At 39.3% G+C, this 25,731-nt stretch overlaps 2 protein-coding genes across 2 annotated transcripts; both read right to left on the bottom strand.

Annotated features, from left to right (window-relative positions):
- Positions 1 to 9,632: 9,632 nt before the first annotated feature.
- Positions 9,633 to 13,013, bottom strand: LOC128381223 (peptide Y). Its single transcript, XM_053341172.1, has 3 exons — positions 12,826 to 13,013; positions 11,345 to 11,425; positions 9,633 to 9,657 (listed from the first exon to the last, which is right to left on the bottom strand). The coding sequence occupies exons 1-3, from the start codon at positions 13,011 to 13,013 to the stop codon at positions 9,633 to 9,635; spliced, it is 294 nt and encodes a 97-aa protein (XP_053197147.1).
- Positions 13,014 to 19,916: 6,903 nt separating this feature from the next.
- tut1 (terminal uridylyl transferase 1, U6 snRNA-specific) lies at positions 19,917 to 25,168 on the bottom strand. The gene is made up of 10 exons (XM_053341380.1): positions 25,016 to 25,168; positions 24,262 to 24,452; positions 23,937 to 24,143; positions 23,540 to 23,654; positions 23,322 to 23,449; positions 22,935 to 23,161; positions 22,720 to 22,829; positions 21,831 to 21,953; positions 21,438 to 21,530; positions 19,917 to 21,272 (listed from the first exon to the last, which is right to left on the bottom strand). Exons 1-10 carry the CDS (start codon positions 25,089 to 25,091, stop codon positions 20,137 to 20,139), a joined length of 2,406 nt encoding a protein of 801 aa, XP_053197355.1. The 5' UTR covers positions 25,092 to 25,168; the 3' UTR covers positions 19,917 to 20,136.
- Between the last annotated feature and the right edge of the window lie 563 nt (positions 25,169 to 25,731).

The following is a 25,731-nucleotide window of genomic DNA, read 5'->3' as shown; positions in this document are numbered from 1 at the left end:
AAAGAGAGCACAAAGACAGAGAAGGGAGAGGCATTACAACACTAAAGAAGTATTGATGTAGAATATGAATGCAAATCCTTTAAACTAAGATAGAATCAAAGTTGAAATAAGGGGAGGAGCCTATAAGGAAATAAAAGGAGTACAGAGAGGGAATACTTCCAGTCTGGAGGCAATAAAAGTACACTGTATTATGAAATAGTCTAAAAATACAAGACACAGCTGAATCAAGGTGTCAGGGTGCTAATATACTAGGTGACCCTTGCATGTGCAAAGAGAAAATAGAGCAAATATTAATTAGGATGGCTCATTAATTCCTGTTGTTCATTATATTAACTTTCTTTTAATCACACAAAGAATATTAGGCATGATTAGTTTTTTTTATCAGTGTGGTACATATAAAGAGTAGAAGGTCAAATATTTGCACATTTTAGAGTTTGGTTGTTTTTGTGTGTGTGTGTGGGACAAATTGTGTTGCTAGGTTGCGGCCCTAAACATTAAGCACCCAGGGAAGTCCAGGCAGTCTTATACTAGCCATGACAAAGAAAACAAATCATTTTTTGTCATAATCACAGTCAATGTACAAGCTCCCACACACGGTAAGTGGTATCTAACTTTGTTAATACCTATTAATAGAAAAGCCAGTTGCTCTGGCAACACCCAAACAGTTTTAGCCGTCATGTCCGTCTGAAATACTATTAGCAACAGTTGGAAAGATTGAGTGTGCGGAGGAGTGAGTGGGCAGGCCAGCTAACATTAGCTTAGCAAGGATCTCCTTTGACTCTAATTGATCCATTTAACATCAGGCAGAAAGAAAAAGACTATCCAGATATCCAGAACTGGCTTGTCAGGCGATGTGGCATTCGTGAAATACACACAGTGAATGGCAATTAAGAGCTAATGAGGGGTTGTGAGGAAAATAAACGGAAAAAGCAATCAATAGTCATGAGGTGAAGGTGAAACTGACAGAATAAAAATATAGCAGAGGGTTGAGGAGAAAATTGTAAGGCAGGAAGGCTCTTGCTTTGTGAAAACATGAGATGGGGGGTCAAATCAAGACAGAAAGAGAGAGCCTGATCAAACAATAACAATGGGGAGGAAGAAAGGGTGCAGCTGATGAGGAGAGGCTGCAGTATCCAAGGATGCTAATTCCTGGTCGCCATGACAACATCTATCCATGGTGGAACCAGTGCTGTAGTAGCCAAAACCCAGCAATGTCACCACAGGGTGACTTGTGTGTAAATGTGTGTGTGTGTGTGTGTGTGTATGTCAACATTAAAAATCCTGTTTCATCCTCATCGTAACTGAACTAATTTTGGAGCGATTAAGCATTTTCACACTGTGTTCCTGTATTTGAGGATTTATGCTAACAGTCCAAATGGGGGCACTGTCAGTAATAGAGACAATTACATTACAAATTCTTCCTGTGTGGCTTCCAAATCTTTTTATTTAAAGAACTGAATAAATATATTTTCTCCCTCAAATGAAATCGCATTTCTCTTTTACTACACTAAATAGGCTTTTCATTTTCATCTACAAAGATACTTTCATCACTCACAGATTTCTTCTCTAGCCTCTCAGCTGTCAGTGAACACGAATATAAAGATGCTTTCAAGCTCCATGTTATTTCATTTCACTAATTTTATTCTCTTTGCTGTGCTCAAAATATTCCCAAATCTCATTTTTTCTGAAATTTGCAGTTTGCGGTTTTGTGTCTAAGTATTATATCAAAGCATACCTTGGCACCAGCTAAAGGTTCATCTCATAAAGAATATAGTGCGAACTCACTGAGAGAAAGGGCTTACTGGGGAGAAATATATTATAATCTAAAATATTGATCCACCAAACTGAGGAAAGCCTGGGAATGTATTAGAAGTGAAATTATGGAAGACAATTGGGGTAAATATGTGATTTTTATTCATTCCTCCACCATCTGTGTTATGATTCATTTCAAGATATAAAGACAGGCATGATCAGATGTATCCTCCTGTAAGTCTATTATATACTTACAATAACCTGGTTGCTTTTTTCCTACCCATAGTTTTTGGTCCACTATATTTAACTCCATCTCTTTGCCTTATGTAATAAATCTATTTCTCCTAACCCACGGACATGTCAAGTCCAATTCTAATACTGTAGTACCACCTGGACTCGACTGACTCATCACAGAGAAAACCTGTCACATTTTTCAAGTGCCTTTTTCTATGTGTATTAATTGGTGTGTATGCATGGGTGGTACAGGGTAAGCTTTTTCCTGTATTCGGGAGGTGTGGGACTGTGTATTAATGTCACTTATGTATACTGGTACAAATTAAGTCAAAAATGTCTCCTGTGTCATCTGTGGGGATGACATGTTTACTTGTTTAACAGCTGTAATTGCTGCCAATGGTGTGACATTGAAGCACATTCTTAGATGCTAAAGGCCTTTTTCAAAACTGCGATCTATGCGGATCAGTTCCTTAATACCGCATACCAGTCCCCCAGGCTTATCCATGGCATCCCCTGTTTGTGCTGGGAAATGAAAGAGCTTGTTAAAAGTATGCAGGGACCACACAGCGGCTAAGAAGCCAAAGCTGATTGCAGCAGAGCTTGGCCGTGTTAGAGCTGTGCTGACACACTGGAGGGGTTGGGGGAATGAGCCAAGATCTTTTCTGCTCCCTCACTTCGTTATTATCCCTTGTTCTTATTTCATTTTACCAGTGGGGTCAAATTAACTAAGATCTAGTGATGGTGGAGCCATCACCAGTGGTGGCATTTTCTGGTTAATTGGTTGGCATTGTCTTGCAGCAAAGCTTGGTTGTCTACCAGAGTTGTAACCAGTAACTCTTTAGTTAAGGATTAAATAGGTCATCTTAATAATACATGCTTATTGTCTTTCTGCTGCAGATGGAAAAGACCCTGACCCTGAGTTGTGCACCTTGTGGGTCTGTCTGTATCTATCAACAGTTATATCTAAACTGCCTTGCACATTGAATGATTTCCACTGTCTCCATTAATCAGCTCATACACATACATGCAGTAACACACACACACACACACACACACACACACACACACACACACACACACACACACACACACACACACACACACACACACACACACACACACACTCCATCTTCCACATTGTATTTGAAGGGAGAAAGCAGCTCAGTGGCACAGCTGCCATGACATCACATTCACAGACCTGCTATCATCTCTACAGAGTCAATCTATTGAAACAAAAGGGCAGCTAAGTGTTGGATTTGGTGTGTGACTTTGTCTGTGTGCATGCACAAAGATCTATATTTTGATATTTTTAGATACTTTTGAAGCTCCCAACCAAATGGCCCTGCACAGTATAATAGAGGGAGAAGTTGAATTTCTTACATAACAATTAATAAGTGCAAAGGTCAGGGCTTTGTTGGCTTGCAATATCCCTGAAGTTTAAGGGAATAAGATCGACATTATTTAAAGATTCTTGTTTCAAAAGGAGACTGAATGATCTGTTGAAGATCTACTATTCATTGAGGATTGTGATTTATTTGCTTCAAATTGCCTTACCTTTGCTCTTGAAGGATTTCTTTTCAAATACAGTCTCTAAGCCCACTCTTCCACGTGAAACCCATCAACTATGGTAAATTATCACACATATTTTCATATTTCACATTTTGGCCTAAAGCAATGACACAAGTGGTGGCCCAGGTGTTTGTATACTAAATGCAAAATGCCTTCAGCTGTTCCCACGGTGAAGCTACATTCAAGCCTGTAACATGCTCTCACACACACACACACATGCACACACACACACAAGCAACCAAACAAGTCTTAATCCACACACGCAGGCTGGCGTCAGGCCTAAAAATAACCCTGTGCTCCCACAGGTTCAGCTCCTCTCATTACTTTACAAGGGAAAACTGTCGTATCCAAGACAACCATGAGCAGCTCTTCGTTTTTTTCCCCTGCGCTTTGCCATGGCAACAAGGAAAAATGCGTAAAATAATAATAAGTTGGAGCTAAAATTGGATCTATTAAAAGGTTTGAGCAACACTTTAATATGGAGTTGCTCCCTATCTGAGGAAATGATTTTATATCAGCATCACAATTGAAAAGAAAAAGAGTTTGGCATTTACACAACAGGCAGGAAATCCATCTTGACAGAGCTCACCAGTAAAATCAGGCCTGTTGTGTTGAGCTTCTTTGGCCTGAGTGCAGCATGTAAATGAACCCTCTAGCTGTGTCTGATTACACTGTGTCTAAAGGTCCAGAAATCCTGAAAATGTAATCAGACCTGAAGATAGGACCAGGGTACTGATTCAAAGAGCCTTTTTTGGGGATCATTTATTTTAGGGGGAAAATGTATATCACCAAAATTTTAAACAATCACTCATCCAGAGGATAAGAAAGAGAAACCCAGAGAGAAAAGAGTTTATGCTACTCTTATTAAAATACTAGATAAGAGCACTTCAGAGGCTTCATGAAAACTACCAGAAAAGCTTCTTTTGAGTATCTGCCCTAAAGCACCAGTGTGTTTATGCTTTCCTGTTGTCAAACTCGGTTATATCCCAGACTAAAAAGATGAAATTAAAGCAATTTATTCAAACTTGCCTTTTGGGGCTGATATTAACACCCAAGTGGCTACAAATGCCCGTACAAATCAAAACAGTGTGTGGAGGTCTTTTGAAGGTGGAGACAAATTCAAAAGCAGTTTGCTGCATGGTTGAATGAATCCAAAAATAAAAGGTGTGTCAAACACACACTATGTGCTACTATTTGGCACTGCAGTGAGAAGAATGGAAAATAACATTTAAGTCCTTTTTTTCCTGGGCACAGTCTGAGCTTAATCTTTCATTCATACTTCATTCTAAATGTAAATTATCAACCATCAGCTAACAACTACAGGACTCATTAGCTACCTAAGCCATTTCTGTATTCTGCATTATTACCTCAGATCCATATTTTAAAACAGCACTATGACACATGATTTACCAGCAGCACGAGATATCATTTGACAGCAAGACATTTAATATAACCTGATCAACTTTATGATGTGGGTCTTCCTTTTCCCTCAGCTGATACGGGTTGTAATTGGTGTAATTAAAATTAAATGTCACATACATACCACTGAGAGGGTAAAGGACTCAGGCAAAGTGCTGAGAGCCACCCAGGGGGAGCGTTTACAATCACCACCCTGCCTGGATTTTATTAAAAGGTCCCAGCTCCTTTTGTCATTTTTTCTTAAGAAGCAGTCATGACGGAATAAGCAAAATGAATGTCATTGTTTCAATGTCAACTAAATCTCTCTTGAGAGAGACTCTATGGCTTACAGCCTGAAGATTACAGAGTAAATCCCCACTTTTAGGGCGAGGCTGATACATTGGCTTGTCCGTGTTTATAGCCAATGCTGGCATTTATTAGATATTGGATAATATGGTGGGTCTGGTGTATAGATATAAAATGCCAGCACAATATACAATAGGGCTCTACTTAATGAGTGTTGATTAACTGACGTAATTTCAGTAAAAGGGGATAAATGTCCATCACAGTTTCCAAAAGCCCAAAACATAAACTAAAAAATGAACTAAAAAAACAGACATTAAAAAATCTGCAATTAAATTTTTGGCTTTTTTTTCAAAATTAGTCAAAATTACAAACCAATTGTGAAAATAGTTGGCGATTAATTTTCTGTCAAACAACGAATTGATTAACAGACTAATCATTGCTGCTCAAGCTAAATGCTAATATCAACATGCATGCTTGCAGTGACAAGCTAGCATGCTGATGTTTAGTAGGAGTCATTTTATCATGTTTTTCTAGTTAGCATGCTAACATCTGTTACCAGCACAAGTACAACTGAGGCTGATGGACATGCTGATGGAGTCATAAACATAAATACAAATTTTGACCTGATGATGGCGCTAAATGAAAAGGCAGGGGATCACCAAAGTTGTTAAGTATCATCTTCACGTAAGTTTATCGATACCAAATATAATTGCAATCCATTCAATGCTTGTTGAGATATTTCAGTCAGAACCAAAGAGGTGGACCGACCCACCCACCCACCTACCAACCAACCGAGCAACCGACAGACTGAAAGATGTCTTTAGAATGGCTAAAAATATCATATTCTATTTATTTATTAAAAGATCCATGTATATAAACACAGTAATGAAAAGCGGCCGATGCAATCATTACTGATGTAGCAGGTGTGAGAGTAAATGGGCAGGTTATTTTTATGAATGACATTGCAGTATTGGGGGAGAAAGATGCTGAGGCTTTGTGATCCGCTGCTGATTAATCTCGCTGTGGATGGGTCCTACTTTTGAAGCCTTCTCTCTGACAGCTACAGTTAATTAGAATTCCTGCTTGATGCAGTAATTAATCATTCAGAATCAGTGCATTAGAGCAGCAAAACTGAACTGGTCTGGTATTAGTGGTTTCTTACAAAGAGCATTGTGTATATGTAACATCAAACAACCAGAATCTGCATGGGGATCATGGGTGACATGTAGCTCTTTGAATTGTTATAATGTGTGACCAATGTTAAAAGATTAGTATTGATGTAAAGCATGCATAACTCTGAGGCTCAGACATGCCGCAGTCACGTTAGCTGCATATTCAAGCTGCTGCAGACATATTTTCGAACTCTTTAGAGTCCAACTTAGAGCAGTTACAGAAGTGCTGTCGAGGCAAACTAGACCTCCTTACAGTCAACTTCCCACTTCCAACACATAAACTGATAAGAAGGCTGAAGTTTCTTAATCCCAGTCAAAAGCTCTTTGAGACCTATCTGTCTGAGGTGTGATAGGAAAATCCAGTTGAGTATTTATATATGGCACTAGTAATACTGGAAATGTAAGGAAACTGCTCTACTCATGATAGTGCTTCAGTTTTAAAAGACTCCAAAATAACAATATGATTCTCTTCTTCATATAAAAGATTTGTCACCACCATGCATTTTCCTGGCAGATTTGTTCTGTGCAGAATTAGATCAATTTTTTATGAAGAAAAATGTAAGTGACAAATTCAAACACTTTCATTTATGAGGCTGCTCTATTAGCAATAACAATCTTTACTTCTTTTTAACGAACAGCATACATTTCCTGGCAATTACACAGACAAACTTTGCTTGTTTATGAGGTGTAGTGGAGAAAGTTATTCAATAAATTTGCATGTAAACTTAAGATAATATGTTACTGTAATGGCCCTCCGATCTCCCCTTCCGGGATGCTTTAGGGCCACAAACTGTCCAACATCACAGTGCTTTGTAGTTATCTGCTGCTTGAATAGTCCCAAATGGACTGCACATCTCTTTAACCACTGAAAATACAATAACATCTTTCTCATTGGCAGAGGTCATTTGAATGCTTCCTCTACAGAGATAAGATTTCATGACAGTAAAACGCGAGACGAACATCATAAACAGTTGAACGGCTAGATCTGAAAAGTCTCCCATTAAGTCAATCCTAAAGTGGTAATATAGACTTAGCATTAGTGTCTGAGTGGAATGTATGAGATTGGAAAATATACTTTCAGATGCAAGCAAGTTTGTAAAACCACTAGGTCTGCAAGTTACCATTATTTTTCCATTATCAATTAATCTTCTTTTTTTAAATATATATATATATATATATATATAAATCAACTAGTTGTTTGGTCAATAAAATGTCAGAAAAAGGTGAAAAATGTTGATATTTGCTTTCTAAAGCCCAAGGAGCAACCTCAAAAGCCTTCGATGCCCAAAGATATTCAGTTTGCTATCACAGAGGACACAAAAGACACCATTTTACTTTTAAGCAGCTTGGAACCGGATAATTCTTGTTTTTCTTTTAAATAAATGACTCAAAACAATTAATCATTTATCAAGATCATTGGCAATTCATTTTTGCAGTTCTAGAAATTACAGTGATGTTGGGATTAATTTCCTATTGTGACGCATGTTTAATTGCATATCTTTAGAGAGGTGCAACATAGGCTCTTTTTTATTTTTTATATTTGTTGTTTTGGTGGTGGGGAATATTGGGGGAAACAATAGCTAGACAATTTCAGATCATTCCATTAAGAAATTATCAAATTTAATCTCTGGCCAAAACTTGCCCAGTTGTCCAAACAGACACTTATTTGAAGGAAAACATCCCCTCCCTTATAAAGGTGTGCTTACCATCAAGCGCTCGAACATCTGGGCACGTCCCGGTGTGTGGGCATGCGCAGTGACAATTAATAAGTGCATGACGTCCATCCAGTCCTTGTTATTAACATCACTCTTTGAATTGATCTCAAATACTGAGGTGAGACATAGATTATTTCTGTGTTAGGGGTGCCAAAGATAATTGTGTTTCACCTGTCGGCGCTGTACAGGTGTAAATAACCTGAGGTCAATGAAGCTAATACAATGAAAAATGCATGTAGCTGCTGATACAGGCAAAAAAAAAAAAAAAAAAAAAAGGTGCACGCGCCTGTCCAGCCTTCTCTCGTGCTGCCTTACCTTGTTGTCGTTGTTGTCGGAGGGAAAACCACACACATTGATTGACATGAGACGATTTAAACAGTCATTGGTAATAATTGGGAATTCTATTGCTCCTACTTTCACAGAAAACGTGAAATAATGACTGCGTGTATCAACATCCACCTGACGAGAGGCAAGGTGGTCTATGGAAAACGGCGTTAATTCTACCCTGAACTACACACCACGTTTCCTCAGTGAAAAACAAAGCGAAAGGTTAAAGAGCTCACCTGCCCCGGTCACCTTTTCTCCAGATGCGTCCTCAAGAGTGAGATGGAGCAAGATGTTAGAGGCAGCCTGTCTCCTCCGCTCAACTCGCAGTCTCTGGCAGTTCTTGTTAAACCTATGCAGCCACTTTCACAACACCGAAGCCAACAGCAACCCACACAGACACAGGCTATCTTTAACGAAACCTGATCTATAACGGCTCCCGCGCTCGGACAAATAGCTCCATCGATTAAAGGACACCTGGCTGCTCTGTAATGCAGTGATGCGGCTTCCCTTAAGGATACACAGGAAGGTTTTGTGATGACAAACGCGTCTTTCGGTGTGGTACAACGGTGAGAAGTTGAAACCTGACCGCTACCGTCGATATGAGCCCCTACAAGACCACCAATAAGAGAATTAACTTGTAAATGCTCTTTTCATGGAGATACAGTGACATCTAGTGGTACTAAGAGTGTAGTACACTCACACAAATATATTAAAACAAAATACATTAAATAAAAATAAATAAAAAAGACAAAAGTAATATAATAAATGAATCAAATACATACTAAATACATATATTTGTTCTGAGTGTACTACAAGAGCAGATACAGGATTCATCTAATATAAAAATAAATAAATAAATGAAGGAATACCAAAGCTTATGTGTGTCTATGTAATACTTTAATTTCATTCTTTCTTTATTGTAAAGTGATTGATTTTGATACAAATTATTTACATTTTTGGCAGGGAACAAAGACATATACTGTCAGAGTCAGACAGAGAGAGACAGAGATTGGCATGCATATTTGCAATAACTGAATATGGAAAGTCACAATGTCCAGTGCAGGTTGTCTGTTGAGAATCTCATTTTTATTTTTGATTGAAGGTTAATTTGAGGATGGGGGTCGGAGGTAAGTGGGACAATGGTTAACGTGGAAGTCATTTACCACTGATCATTGTAGTCCAAGCTGTAAGAAAAGAAAAAAAGTTTGAATAATTAATTAATTTTTATTTGCAGCTTCCACACAGCTTATTAACTCAACTGTTTGAACATGTGATTGTTAGGTTAGGTAAGTATTATTTTTCCGATCATTTACAAAATAAATAATAATTCCCATGAATAATTTCTTGAACAGGTGTTCATGCAAACAATACAAAACAAAGATGAGAGAAAAAAAGATAAGATACATAAACAAAACAATTAATATCATTCTATCCTCATCCCTATATGTTTCTCTTGCAAATTATTTAATCTCTCTTTTATTCTCTTTTGTTTTCCTTGACTGAAAGCTTATTTTGACTACCCTTTTTTAAAACATAAATTCAATTTCTTCAAACAAAACTTCCTACGTCAGTAACAGTGACTTTAAACATGAAAAAGTTAAATAAATTACCGTAATACGTTCTCATAACAAACGCATAAAAGCATAAATATCCAGATAGCTGATTTCAAAAATTCACAAAACCCCATATTCACTTCTCACATAACTTTCTAATGTTTTGGTTTTAAATTATTTCTTAAATGAACCCATATTTTTACTTTCTTTCAATTCAGTGCCACAATCATTCCATATCTTCAGTCCATACACTGACACACATCTACTTTTCATATTAGTTCTTGCCCATTTCCTTTCAAAAATGAAATTTCCCCTCAGTGGATAAGTGCTAGTCCTCTTTGTGAATAACCCTTGGATACAGGCTGGAAGTGTTTTACAATGTGCTCTATACATTAGTTGTAATGTTTTAAAGTTAATCAAATCCATAAACTTCAAATTTTGAGAGTGCACCTTGTTAACCAGTCTTATAGCTCTTTTTGCAACAAAAAAATGCAATTTCCCCATATCTCTATACAGTACGTAATGTAAAGAGATATGGGGAAATACTTACAAATTGCATTGTGATGACATGGCAAATAAGCTGTGTAAACCCAAGTGAGATACAATACTAATCAATCATCACTCGGAAGTGGAAGAGGAAAATAATATGGACAAGGTGCTTAAAAACAGCAACATAAACATCAACACAATTCCTCTGCTGTAATGATTACAGCAATAAAGCAATTTGACAATATGTATATTGGACCAGTATTGGCAGGATTGTGTCTCCAATATTTTAAGTAGAGGGCAGCTAGAGGTACAAACTTACACATACGGCAAATGCACCGACAAAAACCATTGTTCCAAATTGTTCACTTAATTTTGGGTACTTCCTCATAAAACTGCATATTCCTTCTTTATAAATAATAACAAGCGGGTTTCTTATCATATTTTAAATCACTGTGTGGAGCACTGAGTGTGGCCAATCAGTCTTGTATTCAATGTTGGATATTGACCAGTCATGCAGCCACAGATATGATGGTCATCACTGACCACAGGCACGTAAAAATAGTCTGTAAATCAATATCTGTTTTTTTTTAATACAAAGTTTGTGTATTAGTTTTCTCAGTTAAATATTTTGGTAATGGATATGTTAAAAGAACATTGGAAGAGGAGATGGAACATAGGGGTGCTGATAATCCACCTAAAAGAGTTTCATTATCTGAAGTCTTTGTATAAATTTTAGCATCCTCTCCCACTTTAAAATGTTTGGCACACAAAACACTGTCATTTGTTAACTTCTCTATTAAAAACCTTAGTTTTAATCTGTTTTTCTCACCGTGGTTCAGAGTCTTGGCGAGAATCAGCTCCAAACAGCAGCCATGCCACTGCGTCCTCCGGGGTTGACCTCTTCCCGTACCTGGAGAAAATCAAACACCAATATCTAACAGCTGCAACTGAATAGTAATTGGAGATCAACCGGTTCATGTGAACCGCTTCTCAGCTCTCTACCAGCTGTCACTATGTCAGCATTTCTGCAATCAAGTTGTGGCACCAGCCCTGTTATGAATTTCAGCTATGGGACATCTTTTTCAAAAACTCATCGGACTGTGAATAAAGTCAGATTTTATCTATACTGCATCTCTGCTCACTCTCCACAGCCCAATGTCAAATCAGCAGAGCAATTATCTGAGAGAAAACGAGAATTTTTCAAGTTCACTACTCAGAGTGAGAGCCAAGAGCAAACACAACAAGCTCCTCTTACTCTGCCTTTTGAAGTCCCCTCACTAAAATCAATGCTTGGCCACTGAAGAGTAAACCTGCCTTTGTTTGAGGTGTGAGGGGCTGCACTGTGTGACACACACTCCTGTGAGGGCAATAACAGATCCAGCCTCTTTAATTACAGACCAGGAGGGTGAACGGTGAGATGACACTCAGCTTCTATCTAAGGGAAGCCGTACACTCACCAGTTTCACCCAACTGGACCAACATTATTTACTTCCTCTATTGACTTCTTCAAAACTGTAATTATACATACAATTGAATTACAGGTTTGCAACACAAACTGTCCTCGGTGCTACATTTTAAAAACCTAAAGGTGTATAAAATGTACTACAATCCAAGTATTAAATATTCTGTGATTACCAAGCCTTGATTTTAACCTACTAAGAAACAAAAGGAAATTCTTGGGATGTCTGTTGCTCTGGTGTGTCTCAATTAGTGTTACAAGATATGGGGTCACAACAGAGTCATTACTGGCCCCTATCTAGTCTGAACTTTAAATACCTGCCTGAGGAAAACCAGGCTCCTGTCCACCTCTGCCTCATTATTTCTCTTAACAATCACAGCGATAACTTAATGACCCGAGTGCTCCTTGGCTTGTCAAACAAGAGCAAGGGTGGCAGACAGGTCTCATGATGAGTGAGGTCATGGCACTACCTGAGGAGTCAGTGCCCCCCAGGCAGCCATCCTTGCTAACTTGTCCTTGAGGCAAAAATGTAATCCCTCACATCAAGAGATGTAGATCACCTGGCAGACCCAAGCAGAGGATTAACAGATCATTTAAATGAACTATATAAATGTGGAATCTTAAAAGCTGCTGATTTTGACTATATCTAGAAAATAAGTATTCCACTGTTAATCTGCTCCTCTAGCTATTGGAATAATAGATGTATGCATGCGATATGTGTTGATTGAAGAGTTATTTGCCTGCTATTATAGTCTATCTGATATGGCTCTGGGGCTTCTGTGCAGACAAGCGACTGTTTTACAACACAGAGGAAATTCCTACGTTGTCTGTCTTGAGATAGGTAAACTCACCTCTGTCTGGTGATGAGGTTGACATAATGCCTGACAGCTGCGTGGTATTTGGCCCAATCCTCCGGCGAGGCGTTGCCCCCCGGGCTCTCCGGTTTGGGAGGGTAGGCGTCCGCAAAGCTGCTCAAACACACCAGCAGGCAAACGACGAGCGCTGCCAGCATCATCCACGATCTCAGCATGTTGGCCATCTGAGAAAAAGAAGAATATCTCTGAAATGTTCTGCATGAATCAGGACTCTTGAATTAACTTTTATTTTGCCTTCTTTTACTCTATTTCAAAGTTAATTTCTTTTCAGATAAATATTTAAAGGTTATAAAGTGTCTTAGTGCATGCACAAAATGATATAAATACATTAATTAGCATGCATGTCTGCATAAATTACGCACAAAAATCTAACTAAAATGCAGCAAAGAAATATCAAAGTAAGATGACTTACTTTTTTTATCAGTTGTCTCTTGATGCAGTCACTTGGTTGGTGCCCTGTCTTGCTCCTCTCCTCTCGGTTCACAGGATTATATAGTGCGGGATGGATACCTGATGCGCACTGAGTAACACTTAACCACACCCCTAGTTTTTTCATCCAGCAGCAGCATGTGAGGGGTCACACATGTTCACAGGCTGGTGGACGCACTCACAGCTGAACTTCACTATTTTTTGCTGTGAGTGTGTTATTAAAGATGACTGCTGAGGTTTATTTCTTTGTAATCGTGAAAAAAGCACATTTCTCTCAGGCTTGTGTTAATGAGCTTCCAGCACCACGGACAGCGCCAAGAGTCCTACTGTGTTGTCATACAGTACAGTAATCCCTGCTATGATTTATGAGCTCAAATCATGTGTCAGATAGGTTGAAGGCAGTGTACAGCAGTGTAAATCAAAAATCAAATCCTAAAGTTTACTTGCTCATTCATATCTTCAAAATGTTTTTTTTAACCTAATTCCCTTATCCAGGATGTGTACATTTGTCTGCATGTGGGTGTTTGTTTTCCATTTTTGTCTTTGTATAGCATTTTGTAATATTAATAATAAGCTCGTCTTGGATCTAAAAGGAACTTGTGGCTGATGGGCATTCATCTCACCTACATTAAATTTACAATGCCTCTCCCTCATCAGGCGTATACCGATCACCCCTCCATCTCAAAATAGCTCAACCTGGAGTTCAGTAACCACGAAACACCAGCAATCAGAGAAAAAGTACAACTGGCCCTTCATACTTCAAATAATGGAACACACAGCACTTCACAAACCACAGTCAGAGAGAGATGGGATGATTGGCTCCACTATGTCTGCAACACAACAGTTGAGGGAACACATTTTACTAGCTATTACAGTCTGAAGTCTCTATCCAAGGATCACTTTCTCTGTTGACAGAATTTTTTTTATTATTGCTGCATTTTGTCAAGGATATCTTTACATGACGTCATTTTCAGTAGATCTTACATGCATGTACTCTCATTAAGGGTAGAAAGAATTTCTGTGTAATATTACTGTGTCAGATATTCAGGTATAAATACATGATACTGAGTCAGGGTTTTGGTAAGACATTTTGTTAGTGAACCTTAATAACAAAAATTAAAATGCGGAGTGCACTTTATACACAGTGCTATATGGTATATTCACATGACTGTTAGGCCCACATTCTAATAAGGCAAATGAATTAAATGTTTATATTAATTAAGGTGAATTTTGTGCAGTGCACAGAGACTGGTGTAATCAGGGTAATCCAATTGTTTTATTGACTTCAATCAATTCTGTGCATGGGTAATTAATGAACAAGCCCATTCACCTTAAAATAGATACAGAGTATAAGTGATGGAAGTTGCCTGTTTATGAATACACAAACTATTTCCAAAATATGGACATTTAAATTCTTAGCAATTATTTGCCCTAAAGAATGAACAGACACAGATTTAGATGATGAACATTCATGTGTTAATTCATTATTATGACACATCTTCTCCAGGAATGATGTAACCTAACTTATCTAGTCATTAGTTATAACACCTTTGGCCTTCTATTCACTCATCACTCCTGCATGCATTATTCAGATGGCGATAAAGCCCTTAATATGGTCTGGAGGTCATAGGCTACACTGTCCACAGATCAATAATGCTATTGTGTTTCGCATACTGATATGAAAATAGCCACAGTGTGCTTTAGGGAAAAGTCATTTAAAGTGCAGTAATTCTCTGATGATTGGTGTTCAAATATCAGTTTAATTAACCCATACATGTTGCCTCTCCAAATTCATAACGCCACAAAGACTCTGACGGTGAGTGTGGCTGATGACGCTAATGTGACATGAGCATACACTTGCATGAAGACATTGTGTAAACAAATACCTTTCAGGTCTCAAGTGCTGAGAGTGAGTCTAATGTAATCGGTCAGTTTTATGACCATTGCAGCGGCTCCTGTTTATCTTGGATCTTCACGGTCTGCTGTTCAGTTCATGACGCCTAAAGTTGTCCCTTATTCTACAATGCAGGTGCACTGAACGTTTTAGTGTGTGTGTGCATGTTGAGGGCTTTCTGCCTATATGTTTGCACAAAGGATATAAAAGACAGAAAATGGATGTGCATCAAATTCTGCATCAAAATCTACCCTGTCTAGGATCATTGGGGATAATTGCAATTTAGTAAACTAATCATATTATAACAAACATAACAATATTAAAAGTTAACAAAAAACATTTGGTGCAAAATATAAACAATGTACTGCAATTAGAGCATGCTGCTCTTTTCCCCTTAATTGGTTGGGATTTATGTTTTGTATTGGTTATGCACTGTTTCAAGTAAATTCATATATATTTTTATACTGTTACTACCATCTATGATACTATACATATATATATATATATATAGTATCATAGATGGTAGTAATATATATATATATATATATATATATACATATATATATACACATATATGTACAGTACTGTACATTTGGGGATTAAAAATGTGATGAGTGCCTATAGTATTCACTTGCCAGTGTGTTTGAATGTCTGAACATGAGAAAACCTGATGAAAAATAATGGATTTTACACTTTCACTTAAAAGAAGCAGCCTACCTTGAATTTTTGGGAGGGAACCATTGCCTTGCTTGTGGGAAAATGACTGATTATTGGGTGCTTTGGATCAAAATAAACTATGTCATTATTAAAAGCTATATACGCATCAAAACGTGAATACTCGCATTACATCTGACTGAAATGCTGTATTCATCTATAAAGCAAAGTTGTGCTGTGCAGATGGTTTAATATTTTTTCCTTTCTAAACGCTAACCCATCTTAAAAAGTGTAATTAGTTCTCTGCTATTTATTCAGGCAATAGCTTTCTTTTCATTTTTTTCAGGGGGTATTTTAGCTGTTATAGAGAGCAGCAAACATGCGTAGGGACATGACAGAGACATGTGACAAAGGTCCTTTGTCAAAATCCAAGAGAGGATGCTACAATTACAGGGTATGCATGTTCACCATCAGCCTACATGCTTATTAGAGGCTTATACAAGATGCTTTCTATAAGATACATTCTATAAGCAACATGTTGTACAAACGTAGCTAGAGTGTTTTACACAGCAAAAAGGACACCTTCATCATAATACTTTACAGCCCTACTGTATAAGATTAGTATCAGATCATACATAAATCAAAGAAACTGTCATGATGCCATAAAACATAACAGCATGGAGCATGTCCCACTGGGTTCTCTAGGGAAGTCATGACAACTCTTCTTGTGTGCTGTTTATAGAGTCGTAAAAAAAACAACGGTTTTTCGTTTGTCTGTCCCTAAGCCCTTGTCAAAAACACAAGTTGATTTGGGCATAAATCCTCACTGGCAGCCTCCAGGGACCTGCTGTTGTTGCTGACAATAAAGCAGCACTTAAAGTGTATATGACCATGCCATAAAGGCTGTAAGTGGATTGTGGTATTACACATTGATTGCATTGGCTGTTTCTGAGCAATTATTGTACCATAATTCAAATTGATACTAAGGGACAATTAGTGTGATGCAGTTTTTAAACACCGGCTTACATCCCAATTCATGCAAAACGGAACCTAAACTGGAAAAAATATTAACAATTTGATGCATTAAAAATAGGGAATAATGTTGAAATAATGGATAAATCCTCTCCCATTCAAGGGAAATAATATGGGTCCTCACCGCTATAATCACCCATTTCCCACAGCTAATGGTGGCTCTCCTGAACATTTTGTTAATTCTACTCCAGTAATCAACATTTCCGCGTTCACTCTACAGGCCATAAAAGTCGATGGCAAAAAACAACAATATGTACAAGACAAACTCATTAGCTCGCTCCTGTGTTTGCAGGTAAACACTGAGAAAGTAACAGCCTCAGATAAGGGAAAGGGCAGACCGTTAAAGTTTTCACAGTCCAATAAACTCCATCTAATGCACTCCTGGAGAGCAGTTTGGGCTCCTACAAAAGGGGAGAAGTGTTTGAGTTGCCATCAAGGCCAAGATAATGGACCCAGTAGGAAGCTGCTAAATTTTCAAAACTTTTTCTCTATCATCTTTTTCAGTTATACTAACTTTTGCCATTGGTGCTAATGATGTCTGTGACCATGTTAGGCAAGAAATGCACGCCTTACATAACATATTCTCAAACAAATCATGGTGTTGGGAAATCTACTTACTGTAGTAGACTTCTGCAACTGTATTCCTTCAACGTAGCTCTAAAAGCTTTTCCCCTGAATCTCTGTCTTCACTTTAGATAGTAAAACAGCTTCCATTTACATTTGCATGACACATGTTGCCTAGTCCAAATAGGAAAAGATTACACACACATGCGCACACAAAAGACCATTCTAGTGTAAGAGCAATCTCCCAGGAGAAAATCTGACTCCTTCCTGCCATCACAGACAGAAAGGGGGAAATGATTACGCAATTTTATTTAGTCTTATCTCTAGAGTGGGGGAGCCACTAATATGAACAGAGTGCTTTTCAGCTAACCAGGTCTGTTTGCACAGCTCAGACACAAAAGGGGGGGATTGATGGCAGTCCACTACCACCGTATGATAATTCATGACCATATAAATGGCTCTAAAAGGGACCATTAAGTGAACTGTGGAATGAGTAGTGGGCAAACAGTGACATATTTGAACCTCTATGAGAGGGACTATAGGGGCACAACACTTCCTGTCCCAAACCCTACGAACAGTCAACTTATTTCTAACTGCAGAGTCATGTCCTAAACAATGGATGCACCAGCCAGGGCTTCTCATTTGCTTTCCAAAACAGCAATGCCTCATGTGATTCTCGTACCCCCAGAGGAGTGACGCCACTCCGCCAACAGCAGCATCACTTAGGCCATTTGTCTTTTCTGGAAAGCAGAGCTAACCAATTACAGCAATATCCCACCAACTGATGTGTTTATGAGTGAGCCTGTAACGGCGGCTTCAGGTAACCCTGATGGATGGCAAGACAGGTGTAAGCGGGCTCGGGAAAGATGGATGATTTGATTCGGGGCATGTTCTCAAATTCACAACAAATTAGGGGAGTCAGCTTGCTTTTTATGAATCAATATGATCACCGTAGACTCTGTAATGGCAGCATGAAGTCCGAATGTTACTCAGTCGCCTTCCATATTTTGGGCATCAGATTGCACAGAGGTTGATGACTAAACTTGCAGCATCACAGTCACAAAACAAGACTGGGAAGATGATGTCATGAAATACATGACTCATGCATCACAAAAAGCTGATGTTGCAGGAGATTTCAGGTCCCAAGGGAGAGGGGGAGATGGAGTGTTATCTTCGGATCTCTTCCCAATGGACACCAATTATACAAAACAGGCTTTTTTTCTCTCTCTAATTTCAGGGGAACTCTAAATGAAGAATATTTACATGGTCTGATACACAGTGCACATACCAATGCCCACCAGAATCAATTCTTAAAGTAATTACAGCAAATGAGATACATGTTACTGAACTGGTTGGTCATCAATAACCAATGAAATGATCTCTTTTCCAGGACTGATTAGATACCATCCATCTTGATGAGGGGAAACCTGAGGAAAACAGCTTGTACGATTCTTATCAGAATTGTTGGTGACTCTTTGTTTTCTTGATTTTGGCCAACAGCAAACACACCACTTGATTTTGATATAAATCACTCTGATTGTCTGCCTTACAGATGTGTGAGCAGTCATAAAACAACAGGTCAAGGGACGATGATATCGGAGGAGCCTCGAGTGTTAGTTCAGGGAGGTGAAGGAAATGTTTTGGTGTTCAAGTGATATGTCCTAAACTTTCATTTGATTGGTTCAAATGGAGTCATAACTGCTTTTCTGATGGACAAAAATATTCTGATAAAATTCACTTTAAAAGTTGAACAGTTGCTCATCTGATTTGAAAGAAAACATCGTCATCTCCCCTGAAACACACATTTCTTGAGTATTTGGACCATGTAAGTTTCATCTGTATTTTTTAAATCATTAATGTGAACCAGCAACAGATGAACATGTAGTAAGCTGTCTCCAACCCCTTCATCATCAAAGCCTTCTCGATCCTCCATAGTCCTATCTCACCTGCTGGCCATCTGTATTTCTCTTCAATAGTGAGATGAATGATGTTAATCAGTGCATGGGAGCCCTGTGCATCCCTCAGCTCCAGCTTGACCTGCTGTAATAAAGCAGTCTGCCTGCCTGAGTAATTACTCTCATCTGTCTTAGTCGTTTGAGTGAAGACCTGGTTGGGTCGTGGGCTGCCCCTTTCTGGCGGACCACAATACAGGTTGAAACAAAGTTGAACGTCCCCCGACCCCACCATTGCTGCAACTATGTAAACTATGATTCTTTATGATAGGGTTATTTGATAATATGATGCTAGAGGGCAAAGTAAATGCAGATATAGTACTGGATGTGAAGCAGTGTCTCTACAAAGATTTTTTATTCTTTTGAAAACAGCAACAGATGTTTTGAACACCAAATGTCAGCCACCGAAGTTTCCCTTCAGAGCTTCATCATTTAAGAGCATTATTTTAAACAAATTACTAAAACCAAGCCACCTCTCAAAACATAAAACAAGACTTAATCAGGAAACGTCATACTGAAACAGAACACTGAAGTACAAATATACAGTATGTATGAAAACAATTACAAACTCGACATTCTGAAAAAGCCCATTGCCAATATATAATTATAATGGATGGCTGGTCAATATAAAGCATGATGCTCTTTTATGACCTACTCTCAAGGGTTCACTCAAGTTGCAGTCATTACATCTCTGATTCAAAACAAACAAACAAAAACAAATCTCTTAAATTTAATGGAGACATATATAAAATATGTCCCTTTTTAAGTGCTACCCACTTCTCTCTCTAGTAATGTCTCTACCATCTTGGGTAAGAAAGCTTCAAGGAAGTGAAAGAAGTCCTGAAAAACTCCTGACTTGTCAGCGGAGGGCACCAACTTGAGCACTGCCTTTGTGCTTTCTGTCCCACCCACAATCTGGGGCTGAACCTTGAACTTCAATGGGTCTTTAAGTGGCGGTTCTTTTTCAATGATATGAGCTGTGACCTGTGACTCCAGCTCCATACAACTGCCCTCTGGCCTTGCGTCACCATCTTTGATCAGCTCCCTTCTCACTTTCCTCCTGCCAGCCCACACTACATGATTTTGCTCCCAGACCCAGGGAGGGAAGTCAGGCTTGCCCCTTTTTGCAAGTCTTGGCTTTTTTCCATGAGGCGACACAGAGGCATCACTGCCAGAAGACAGTGGCCTCTTGGCACCAACCACAGCTGTACCCAGAGGGCTGGTCTCATCGGGGTATTCAACACTGTCATAACTGTCATTTATTGATGCGTTGAGGGAGGCTGAGGTACTTTCCATTTCCTCGGTTGCATCGACAGCTGAATGCTCGCCAAAGATGGCATCTGTAGAGGGATCAAGGTGACATTTGAGTACACTTTGGAATACTCCTTCCACCGCAGAGCAAACCTTCTGAAACCACAGCAGCCGGAAACCATCTCCCGCCATGTGCAGCTGGTTACGCAACACTTGTGGGAGCAAAGCTGATTTGAAGGGAATGCTGATGGTCAACTGCTCTGTTTTGGTACTTGGGACCTGCCCATGGGGCGTGAATAAACGCACCAAGCCCCATGACTTCCCTTTTGTGGATTTGCGCTGGTACTGGAGGCTGCGGCAATACTTCTCGGCTTCTACGCACTCCTTCTGGAAGCTGCGCTGAGAGCGTTCATTCAGGTTTCCAGCTACGTTGTGGGAAAGCTCAAAGGGGTCCAAGAGATTTAGGGGGCCCAGTCTGGGACCAGTTTGATGAGGCTTGCTGGGTTGCTCCTCTTCCATGGCCTCCTCCCCTTTATTCTGACATAGGAAGTCTGTGATTGGGAGTGCACGCCCCTCCCTGAGAGATATGACACTACTTGCAAAATCAAACTTTGCATAAAAGGAGAAGAAGCCAGCGAGCAGGGTGCCTAGATAGACACAACAGACGTACAGTGAAAGAGATGTTTAGGGTTTGTGGTGGTGATGTTGGCCTCACATTTGAAACATCAGTTTGATTTCATGAAGAGGCTAGGTTACATAAACACATATCACTGAATTATTTTTTTCCCTCCCAATATAATTAGTGTACTTACAGAGGTCCTGGGTATTTTTACTGGGGGGCACAGCAATAGGCTGACTGGGGAAAGTGCAGTTCCAGCCCTCAATCACACACTCTTCCTCCTCGCCTTCAAGGGGATTAAATAAAACAGAGGTCAACTTTTAGTTTGTTTGATTGAAATAACAGCAAGAGAGGAATTGCTAACGCTTTTTTATTTGTATGGGAGCAAGCAAATGATCAATATTACCAAAGTTATTTCAACATATCCAGAAACACACTTGTATAAAAGACTGTTTCAAATGTCCCCATAAATAAATAAATATAAATAATATACAAGTGCTCTGAAAGCTAGGATGGCTACATTGGACAGTGATGTGGAGCGACATGGTGCAGGACATGTTAGATGTAAGAGCAATGTGATAATTACAGGCCATGATTTTAAGCTGGTCCACTGTGGGGAGGACAGGAGGCTCACACTTCTGCAGGTAGAAGATGATGAGCAGTGACAGAGCGTAGTTGTTGAGCAGGGGACCGGCACCACTGGGATTACCTAAACATTACAACAAAAATAATGAGATCATGTGTTTGACAGCGTGAAACCATAATTGCTGCAATGCCATGCAGGTTTGTATACAGAACATGGCAACAGATAAAGGCATTTATGAAGCAGTTAATTAACTGCAACACAGATTCACAGTTACAAGCTCAGCTGTAGGTGCACACTCTGGATTTGAATTTAACAGTCTTTGTATGATTCTTGGTTTTTGGCAGCCGGAAACACTGACCTATGGTGTCACTTCAATCTCTTAAGTCTGGATCACAACAACACCCTTAAATGTCACTGATCCTATCATTCTCTACTAATCACGCTGCATAATTGCTTTTTAAGAGCTGCACTGGCAGCAGAGGCTACTCCTCATGAAAGGGAATAAAAGGAACTGTGGCCCAGGAGTGAGGGTAATTAATTTGCTCTTCAGTGAAGAACACTCTTATTTAGACTTAATTCTATATTATGAGACATTGCCTGCACTATTACAACCCATAAGGACTCTACTTGTGCTGTTTTGATTTGTTTTTTGAACTTCCATTACAAGGCACTACAAGCATTGCCAATCATTCTGTCTACGCAGACCCCAAAATGATCATAGAGACAAGTAAAGTTCTACTGACATCTATTGACCAAAAAAGGAAATGAACTAAATGCACAGGTAACCCAGAAACACACAAATTTTACCCTTTCAAAAAAAAAAAAAAAAAAAAAAATTACCAGCAGTGAATTGATTCTATAGTCTATAGGTGCAAAACATTTATTTTACCAGCCAGCTGTTTCTGTTTGGCCCAGTAGCGCAGCGTGTACACCAGAGGCCTCAGTCTGTCCTCCATCCCCGAACACAGCTGCAAGAAGCGGGTGTTCCTTACTGCAAGCCTAGTGACGGACACAGACAGAAACCAGGTAGTAATTCCCCATTTCTCATCACATCTCAAGACAGTCTTTCAATGCTACACAGTATATTATACAACAACCGCTGACCTGTTGTTAATGGTGATGTCCCCCTGCAGGTTGAGCTCACGGTGATGAAACTTGACTACAGGCAAACGAGCTGTGCTGACCACGTTGACTTTGTGTACGCTGGGAACGCAGCGCCGCAGGATAGCTGCCACGAGCTCCAGAACTTCAGCTGGAGAGGCCGAGGACAGGTCAATATCAGACAGGATGGAGTCCTCAGAGCGGCCATCGTCTGACATGCCCTCCCCTGCCTGAAAAAACCCCAAAACAAAATCGATACACAGCAAGCTCCCTACAAATGTACATTTAATATTTTAGCTCTGAATTTTGTGGATTAAAAACCTGATTTTAAGCAACAAATGTGAGGTGAAAACTGGGCTGTATATATACAGTAAGTGCTATATGTCAAACCTGTTCTGTGGAGGACTTGGCATGGGCCTGGAAGACCTTGGTGTTTTCCAAGTCCAGAAACAGGTCTAAGTCACAGGAGTGGATGCCAAAGGTGTTGACAGATGAACCAAATGGAAGGATCTGGCTGTCTGCAACCAACAGTGGGAGAGCCGATCTATGATAACGTTTTATACAATTATCATTATGGATTTCAGAAATTGTGTGTCTACAGTGCTCACCTGGAAAAAACTCAATGAACACCTCTTGCAGAAGCTGAACCAGCAAGCCTCGAGCCTTCTTTTCATTTTCTCCAAGCTCGCATCGCTCCACAACGTACTGCATCTGCTCGTTCACCTGGAGGACAACAGAGGACCAACTGTGTTTTAATGTGGTCAGAGTGTACACTTTAGAATGATGCAATGTTATTTTACACTTAATTGTACCACTTTATAGAAAGTATATTTTAAGATAAACTGTAGTAGATTTAATTAACATTTAAGAATCTAAAAAGGCTTCACTAGCAGCTCCTAGAGGTTGCGAAGCTCCCTACATCCAAATGAATTTTCCATCTTTATCCTGTAAACCCAAACCTTCACTTGCAGGGCTTTGCCATGAATCTGATAACACTATGCTTACACACGACAGCTGACACAGCCCAGGTTTGAGACGGTCGAGAACTTGTTGGAGGTTCTGTGAGTCGTTCTTCTTCTTGGGAATCAACTTGAACTCCTTCTTCTCTCTGGGTTTGACACGCAGTTGCAGGCCTTTCATCTGATGCTGAATACAGGACAACGTTTTCTGTATGCTGTCAGTATCACTGAACTGCACGATGGCATACACCCCCTGTGGGTGCAGAGTGACATGTCACAGTCAGGGGACACACTCCAATTAAGCAGAGAATAAACTGTCTTTAAAATGTGTCACTATACCAAGAGCACTGACAGTCAAACAGCTACCTGACCTTGTCTTTATCCATGATAACATCTGAGACTGGCCCAAACCTCTGGAAGTACTCTGCTAGGTCATTCTTAGAGATTTCAGGTTTGATGCCGCTGACAAACACACTGTGCTCCTCCTGGGTCTTCCTCGTGGCTCTCACAGTGGACAACGTCTGGTGTTTCTTCCCTTTCACATGCTGATCCAAGCTTGGCTCTAAAGGAGATTTAAATATAAGAAATACTGACTTTGAAAAACATCAGGGAAAAATAAATGAGAATTGAACACTTGCTTCCATCAGTTTATATAATTGTCATTTTATTGTCTTGGGGGGGGTGGCAGCAGAGCAATATAATACATTATCAGCTATGGGTCTGACTCAGTTGGTAAATTGTTTTCCAGCAAGCCCCACAGTATAAAAAATAATATAAATATAAATATAATAGTGAATTGTCAATAATACAACATTTGTATGCATTTATCCTATAGATTTAAAAGGTTTGGCTGGTACAGCTTAATGAATTAACAAACTGCATTAACCACGCTTGACACTGACGTTATGTTGCAGACTTATAGTATAAACATAGTAGCCACAGCATCAAAGTCGTGTCAATTTTACAAGACACGTAGCACCTAGTTTAACATCATTTAAAGTTAGTTGGACTTTTGTGCCATATACTTGCTTAAATGCAGTTACTAGGTGATAAGAAAAAAGTGGAGGGGCTGGAAATCAACGGGAAGTTTGACTGCATGTGGTGGAGTTAGCTAATGTTACTCACGGTTTGGTAAGTTGACGTTACACAGACAGCAGTGAAAACCTTTCGGCGTCGTTTTTATGTCGCTTTCTGACTCCATGACAGCAAAAAAAACCCCTCAATTCTAAGGATAAAGGAAGAAATAAGTCAACTAGTGAAGTCGTCGGCCAAGTTTAATACCGACTGTCCTCCTGTGCGTTGCTCAAATCTCCCTCCAGCGCCCGTTCTGCGTGTTTCCAGTCCGCCTAGAAAATCTGTCCGGGTTGTTCCCTTGTTATATCTCTAAGTTCCGGTTAATCTAATTTTGATTACTTTACTGTAAATTGTTCAATAACCAGTGACATGACTCAGACATTCATCATGTCTCTGCCGCATGACCGAATTTAACCTGTCTATATTGGTAACTGTTCACCCGACCCTTTTCTTTGATTACGTAGACCAACTTTTATTGTTTAATTTGCCACTATTAGGGTTTCATACTTCTGGGTTCTGTTGGTCCAAAGACCCAAAAATGTTTTGTCATTTCTAAGCAGTGAGATCTGTCCTTCAGCAAACAATAACTTGCAACACCTGATGATTGATAATAAATCAACTTTGACACTATTTTAATAATGTATGCCTATCTCTAATAAAGTTTAATTGGCAGCAGTATTACTTCCTGTTAGTTTGTTCAAATTAAAGTCAAGTTTCTCCTTTTACCTCAATAAATTTTACTGACCACACCTAGAAATATGATTCAT

The sequence above is a fragment of the Scomber japonicus genome, chromosome 20 (genome assembly GCF_027409825.1).
Source record: "Scomber japonicus isolate fScoJap1 chromosome 20, fScoJap1.pri, whole genome shotgun sequence".
Taxonomy (NCBI): Eukaryota; Metazoa; Chordata; class Actinopteri; order Scombriformes; family Scombridae; genus Scomber; species Scomber japonicus.
This window is presented reverse-complemented; position numbering and strand designations above follow the sequence as displayed.

What these genes read in the sequence shown, in the direction of transcription:
- LOC128381223 (XM_053341172.1), bottom strand. Translation starts at nt 13,013, where the DNA reads ATGGCCAACATGCTGAGATCGTGGATGATGCTGGCAGCGCTCGTCGTT. An exon ending in AACCTCATCACCAGACAGAG is followed by an intron (nt 11,426 to 12,825) that starts GTGAGTTTACCT and finishes GATTTTCTCCAG; the next exon opens with GTACGGGAAGAGGTCAACCC. An exon ending in CGCCAAGACTCTGAACCACG is followed by an intron (nt 9,658 to 11,344) that starts GTGAGAAAAACA and finishes CTTTTCTTACAG; the next exon opens with CTTGGACTACAATGATCAGT.
- tut1 (XM_053341380.1), bottom strand. Translation starts at nt 25,091, where the DNA reads ATGGAGTCAGAAAGCGACATAAAAACGACGCCGAAAGGTTTTCACTGC. An exon ending in GACATCACCATTAACAACAG is followed by an intron (nt 22,830 to 22,934) that starts GTCAGCGGTTGT and finishes GTCCGTCACTAG; the next exon opens with GCTTGCAGTAAGGAACACCC. An exon ending in TAAAAATACCCAGGACCTCT is followed by an intron (nt 21,273 to 21,437) that starts GTAAGTACACTA and finishes GTGTCTATCTAG; the next exon opens with GCACCCTGCTCGCTGGCTTC.